This window comes from Hevea brasiliensis, chromosome 8, assembly GCF_030052815.1.
Source record: "Hevea brasiliensis isolate MT/VB/25A 57/8 chromosome 8, ASM3005281v1, whole genome shotgun sequence".
NCBI lineage: Eukaryota > Viridiplantae > Streptophyta > Magnoliopsida > Malpighiales > Euphorbiaceae > Hevea > Hevea brasiliensis.
In genome coordinates, this window is record NC_079500.1 from 97,234,995 (window position 1) to 97,242,141 (window position 7,147).

General features: G+C 34.4%; 1 protein-coding gene across 2 annotated transcripts; it reads left to right on the forward strand.

Annotated features, from left to right (window-relative positions):
- Positions 1-806: 806 nt before the first annotated feature.
- LOC110652378 (BTB/POZ and MATH domain-containing protein 3) lies at positions 807-6,464 on the forward strand. Of its 2 annotated transcripts, none has more exons than XM_021807959.2 (4): positions 807-1,730; positions 3,661-4,009; positions 4,214-4,529; positions 5,793-5,935. In XM_021807959.2, the coding sequence occupies exons 1-3, from the start codon at positions 1,348-1,350 to the stop codon at positions 4,505-4,507; spliced, it is 1,026 nt and encodes a 341-aa protein (XP_021663651.1). In that variant the 5' UTR covers positions 807-1,347; the 3' UTR covers positions 4,508-4,529; positions 5,793-5,935. The 2 variants fall into 2 exon arrangements, with proteins under 2 accessions (XP_021663651.1, XP_021663650.1); XM_021807958.2 differs by having other exon boundaries at positions 809-1,730; positions 4,214-4,490; positions 5,793-6,464.
- The last annotated feature ends 683 nt before the right edge of the window (positions 6,465-7,147 follow it).

Consider the following 7,147-nt stretch of genomic DNA (forward strand, 5'->3'; position numbering starts at 1 on the left):
TCGTCATCTCTATTACTTGATTACTAGTCACTGTAACTATTATTACATTATTATTGACATTATAAATAAATTAAATATTAAAATAAAATTTATTATTACATTACGGTACTTATATTTATTATTGATATTATAAATAATAAAATAAAAATTATCATTACATTACAAAACTTATATTTTTATTCTACAACTAAACATAAAAATATAGTAATAATTACATTATATTATAATTTTAATTACATTATATAAATTAATTATATTGTGTTATATTATATTTAATATATTGATTTATTAAATTATCAATAAATAATAAGTGAATTTTCAAAGGAAATACAAATTGATCTTTGAAATTTAAATAAAATTAATATATTAATTTTATTTAAATTTCAAAGATCAATTTGTAGCCGTTCTATCTATTTTTATCATGATTAAAAAAAAATTAAATTACTTAAATTATATAAAAATATTCTTTATCTGATTAAATTATCTTTCTCTCATCTAATTTAAAAAAATAAAAGTGTGATAAAATATATTTAAAAAAATTTTTAAAATAGTTATTATAAAAATAAAAATAAAATTAAAAAATATTCAAAAAGACAAATAATTATAAGTAAAACAACGTCTAAAAACGATGTGAGTAATTAAAAATAAAAATAAAATTAAAAAATTATTGAAAAAGACAAATAATTATAAGTAAAAAAAAACAACATCTAAAAAAACGATGTGAGTAATTAAAAAAAAAAAAAAAAAAAGTTATCACAGCTTAACGAAAACGGTTTTCTCATACAGGAGCCCCACCTATAAATGCCTGCTCCACCTCCAATCCTATACGCTAATTTCTTCTTGAGAATCAGAGCCCAAAACCCATCACCACCACCGCCACCACCGCTCTCCTGCTCTAAAATCAGCCATTCAAAACTTTAACGTCTCTCTGTGTGCCACCTGTAACTATTCTTGACAAACAAGAAAAAAAAACCCTCATTTCTAAACCCCTGTTGGTCTCTTTGTCAACTCTCTCTTTCTCCGGCTAATTCCCGATCATCCACTACTGCAATTATTTCTACAATTGGGTCGTTGATTGCTTTTTCAATTCTTTCTTCTCATTCTCTTCCAGTTCCGTATCACTGAATTTTGCCTTTAATTTGCTTCTACAACCCTAGGATCCAATGAATTTTCTCTTAATTTTTGCAATCAGTGGAATTGATCCTTAAACTCTAGTTTTAGATATAGTCTTGTGGTTTTTATTACGCGCATCGGCATTATAGGGCTTGCCTGAGCATCAATTGCCGTGCTATTCGAAGGAGTAGGTTTTCCTTGCTTTTGCGAAGAACCGTGGAGTTCAATGAAATCATGGTCGACCTCAAGGTGGATTTTGATAAAGAGTCGTGCTCCAGGTCAATAAACGAGACGGTGAATGGGTCGCACCAGTTTACGATAAAGGGGTACTCGTTGGCTAAAGGGATGGGAGCTGGGAAGTGCATATCGAGTGATATTTTCACGGTGGGCGGTTACGATTGGGCGATTTACTTCTACCCGGATGGAAAAAACCCCGAGGATAGTTCTATGTATGTTTCGGTGTTTATCGCTCTTGCTAGCGAGGGTACGGACGTGAGGGCTTTGTTCGAGTTGACGTTGGTGGATCAGAGTGGAAATGGGAAGCACAAAGTGCATAGCCACTTTGATCGTGCGTTGGAGAGTGGACCTTACACCCTCAAGTATAGAGGAAGCATGTGGTAAAGTTTTGTTCTCTCTCTCTTTTAATCCCTTTTCTTTTTTTTTTTTTTGGTTTTATAAATGTGCTTTTGGAGTTTGGTGTTTTTACCTGAATCTGGTTTTTGGTGGATTTATTATTTATTGCGGGTTAAGTGGTTATGGCGTGATGGAGTATCAGGATGAACTCAAATTTTGGACATTCAAAAATAAATCCTAGATTTTTTTATGTCTAGAACAAATTCAAATAGCAATGTTTGTGTTGATAGAAAAAAGAGAAACAATTTTAGATAATCTAGAAACAATGACACTAATTAACATTATATATATATATATATATATATATATATATATATATATATATATATATATATAGGGTAAAAAATCAATAAATAGATTATTTAAATAGCATGTTAGTGACTTTTTTGAAAAAAAAAAATAAAGAAGCAACTACAATAACAACTAAAACTTAATTCCAAACTAGTTGAGGTCAATTATATGGATAATTTTTTGCCATTTAGCTTTGAGATCGACTTCGCATCAATATGTAGAAATAGTAAATATTTTGATATTACTTCCTCAACGTCATTTAAATTTCTCCCTTTTTCTTTTCATTCATTCCACCACTAATTTATCACATTTTCATACCGGAGCATTTAATTCTTTATGTTGGACATGACCATGCCATATTAAACAACACTTTCTTATTTTATCCCAATATGTGCTATATTCACTCTCTAGCAAATATAGTCATTGCTAATCTTTTCCATTATCGTAATATCAGATATTCATCTTAACATTCACATCTCTGTTACATTCTTCTTGTGAATATGTTGGTACTTTTTCATATAGCTACAATTTTAGATAAACTAGAAATTGAGAAGTCCATTAAGCTATACAGATGAGAGAGATAATGAGAGAACATTGAAATAAGGTACAAGGAGAGACACTAATGGAGCATGAGTATTGAAAATAAAAATATTGGTGATTTGCGATCTTGTCTGTGGTAGTTTGATGATATTCCTGTGACTTTTTATCATCGGCGACATTAATTCTGGTGACTTCCTAGTGCATTAATACTATATTGTAGTAGATCTGCAAATTTTGAGTCTAGTGGTAGTCTCTTTTGCCAACAGAAATGCTCGATGGAGGTAAAAATAAAGAAGGTGTACCTTTCTAGAGCCTTGTGCCTAAAATAAGGCATGTACCTAAGTCCTAAGCTTGTAAAGCGAGTGCCTGTTAGATAGATATTGCCTACCTTTCTCCTATAGTGGCATCAAGTTTGGAGCGTTGTGAGCCTTCAGGCACACCTTTAACAACATTGCATATAAGAATTCTACTATACGTACTATCCTTCAAATTCTCACTTTTCTTCATCCACCTCAAATTCTAGTCTCATGTAAATCTTACTCTCACATAAAGGTACATGCATCTCTGAAATTTTACCGTTTTGTTTCAACTGTGTGTAACGGTAAAGGTATTCCATTAGAACCTGGAGGTCAAGAGTTCAAACCACGGAAACAACCTTTCTGTAAAAGTAGGTGTAAAGCTATATACATTAACCCTCCCCAAAGCTCACAAGTGTGGGATGCTTTGTGCACTGGGTCACCCTTTTTGTGTGTGGTTACAGGTGGCCACATGAACTGCAGTTGGCAGTGTGGTTGCTACATTCTTTCAATTGCCTTTCTGTTGTGCCATTTGTATCCCTACTCTCAAACATTGAGATATTCTTTCTTGTTAATTTTCTCCTTTATATTTTAGGGGTATTTCCGGTAATCAACCATCTTCTTGGTACTGTTACTGGAACGGAGCCAAGAGGATGGATTTTAGTATGGATAATAATAATGTGATTCTGTGCATTGATGTGCTGTCACTATATTGTTTCTGCAAGCCATTACATTAATTTATATTTCCTGGTTCCCTCGTATCACTTTGCTGCTCTTGTGTTCCCAGGGGTTACAAGCGATTCTTTAGGAGGACTACCTTAGAAAATTCTGATTATATAAAGGATGACTGTCTAATCATGAATTGCACTGTCGGAGTTGTCAGAACTCGTCTGGACGGACCAAAACAGTATTCGATTCCTCTTCCACCTTCTGACATGGGTCAGGGCCTTAGGGAACTCCTAGAATCTGAAGTTGGTTGCGACATTGTTTTCCAGGTTGGGGATGAAACATTTAAAGCTCATAAGTTGATACTTGCTGCTCGTTCCCCTGTTTTCAGGGCCCAGTTTTTTGGACTTGTTGGGGATCCCAACCTAGATAAAGTAGTTGTGAAGGACATTGATCCCTCAATCTTCAAGGTAATTTTCTTGTTCTTTTCACTTACATTTGTCTTCATTATCTAGCACCTTTGTTACTTGGGACAGCTGGACTTGTGTTATATCTCTAATTTGGTGCTTTCCCCATATCATTATAGATGAAGTTCTCTGCAGACATCTTTCCTAGGCTTTATCAATCTCAACATTCTTTAATTATTTTAATGGGTTCTTCATGTGTTTTTTCAGGCAATGCTGTTGTTTATATACACAGACAAACTACCTGATGTACATGAGATTACCGGCACAACATATATGTGCACATCCACCAACATGGTGCAGCATTTATTGGCTGCTGCTGACCTATACAATTTAGATCGATTGAAATTGTTATGTGAATCAAAGTTGTGTGAGGAACTGAGTGCTGATACAGTGGCGACAACACTTGCATTGGCTGAGCAGCATCAGTGTTCGCAACTCAAGGTCATCTGTCTGAAATTTGCTGCAAATCCAGCAAACTTGGGAGGTGGGTGTCGTTCGTAGGTTCTGAGCATTGCAGATGCAGGTTAATGGTTATGTCAACCTCAATGTTTTGCATTGCTTAATCTGCAGAAGTAACAAATGAAGTTTTCTTGTGCATATCTGCATATTAAAGATGCCTAAAACAAATTTTAAATGTCTGATATTTTTTGCTTCTTGAGATTGAAATGAGTTTGATTTGCGTCATTTTTCAATAGAAGTAAATCATCACGAGGCCTTCATATGAAATCTACTCAGCTGTACTAAGCTTTTTTTTTTTTTTTCCGTTTAATGTCAATTTCCTGAGGATTTAACCCAAAATCGTTCAGAGTGGAGAAAGCGAATCCATATAGCCGACCCCAAATCTTTGGGATAAAGGCTTAGTTGAGTTGAGTTGAGTTTTTAATGTCAATTTCCTCTACCTCTCTCTCTCTCATTCTGGTTTCTTTTTTTAACTATTTTTTCCTTATGTGAGTTTGCATGTATGGCTCCGTTGATCGTGACTCCCTTCATTTGTTCTAATCTGGAGACTAATTTTCATTAGGGGAAAGATGTGGAATAGATCCTAAAATTCTATAAGATATCAAAAATTTCATTATATATAGTTGTATATTGGTATGGTTGTACAAGGGTTGGGTTGTCTTGGGTTTTTGGTACAATTTCAACCTAACTGATGAAATCTCAGACTGACACAAACCCACACAAATGAAAACTATTGCCTTGGCCCTGTCATGTTCAGTTATGAGCCAGTGTCACATATTTTTAAGTAACATAGGCTAATTTGGGGAAAATCACAAGGCACAAAGTGATCCAAGTCAGCCACTTGTATATTATGTGGATTAGGATTGTTCTGTTTGGGCAGGTAGGAATTTCATTATATGCTTGGACCTTGAATAGGAATATATTTTGATGGGCAGCCTGTCCTTTTTAACATCATGTGTTACCAGACCATCTATTCATTTTCTTTTAAATTTTTAAGTTCATAGAAATGGTTTTGGCCTTGCTATTTCAGAGGAGTTTGGTTATGCTCTGTGTATGGGCTTTTTAAAGTCAAACTGTCAATTTCCTTAAACCAAAATTTTGCCTTTTGTAGCATATCCTTGGGATGTAATCATGTTTTGCATTTTTGTAATTCCAACTGAGTTTATGCAGTTGCAGAATACCAATGATGCTGCTCGTTCATTTTATTTAAATGCATGAAGCAACAAAATGTGTAACTGCCTTTGTGTGGGCTTCCCTTCTTGTTCTCTACATTCTACGATTTTCTACAGAAAAGTTTATACTATTTTTAACTTTTCATGGTTTGCAGCGGTAATGCAGTCAGAAGGGTTCCAACACTTGGAAGAGAGTTGTCCTTCGTTGTTGTGTGATATGCTAAAGACATTTGCATTAGGAGATGAGGACTCGAGTCTGTTATCAGGTCGGAAGAGGAGTGGGAGCAGCATATATGGGCTAGATCTAGTGGCGGATGGGGCTGCGGCAGAATCAGTGAATCCCAATGCCAGGCGAGTAAGGAGAAGGTTTTAGCATGTGTAGCATTGTACTGTTATCCGCTGTTGAAGGAGCTGGGATAGTGATTGTGGCAGGTCTTAGCTAGTATTATGCTATATTAGGCTTTCGTGTGTCCTGAAATTATGAAGGGCTAGTGATGGAACTAGCAGAAAAGGAGAAGAAAATTATCTGGAAGTTTGACAGGGTCTGCTCTATTTTTTGGGCCAGCAAGGGAACTTGGACTATTTGCTTCTGTTAAAATGAAAGAGGATGTAATCAAAATTGTAAGATAATCTTGGATGCATTACAGTTGTTTATATTTTTAGCTGGAACTAAATGTATTGCAGCAAAATGTGATGTGTTCATTGCATTTGTCCATCTGCATTGAAATGAATTGCAAATGCTGTGCCAAAACTCTATGGTAAGATCTCAAAAACTATGTAATGTTTCATTATGTGATTGACAGTGGCTACTTTTGCCACATTCTTCACTGGATGTTATCTTCTTCTTCTTCTTCTTCCAGTGTTCCACTGGTTCTTTAACCTCCTCCTCCTTTCTTCCATGATGAGCTTCACATTCATGACTAATTAGACGAACTGAATCCGTAATTTACACAAAATCAACCCGCTTAATTATTCCTTTTTTTATTTTTGCAGAGTATTTTATTCCATAAATTATTAAAATGGAATCTTTTTTATACTGCGTCATTCTCAATAAAAAATTATCAATCTATACTCAAATGAAGGGACCTCGTATCTTGTTTAAGGCCAAACTTGCATGGTGCCGCCGCGGAAGTTTTTTTTATTTTTTTTATTTGATTCATCATAAATTTAATATAAAAAATATATAGTAAAATTTATTTATTAAAAATTTTTTATATATTTGTATCTTAAATTTATGGTAAACTAGATCTATGTAATAATTTTTCATATAAACATATCATTTTTATGCATGCTACCGTGTTATCTTAAGGAATATTACAAATTAATCTCAATTTCCATCACCAACTTCACCATTGCTGTTGCTGTTGCTGATATCTAACATCACGATTGCCATTTTCCGCCGCAACTCCACGACCGGCCCACCACTTCTAGCTAGTGGCCACTGTCAATCGCACGCTCCCATCAACAATCAACAAATAAATTAGATAGAAAACTACAGATATCACCATCC

What these genes read in the sequence shown, in the direction of transcription:
- LOC110652378 (XM_021807958.2), top strand. Translation starts at nt 1,348, where the DNA reads ATGGTCGACCTCAAGGTGGATTTTGATAAAGAGTCGTGCTCCAGGTCA. An exon ending in AAGTATAGAGGAAGCATGTG is followed by an intron (nt 1,731 to 3,660) that starts GTAAAGTTTTGT and finishes TTGTGTTCCCAG; the next exon opens with GGGTTACAAGCGATTCTTTA. An exon ending in AAATCCAGCAAACTTGGGAG is followed by an intron (nt 4,491 to 5,792) that starts GTGGGTGTCGTT and finishes CATGGTTTGCAG; the next exon opens with CGGTAATGCAGTCAGAAGGG.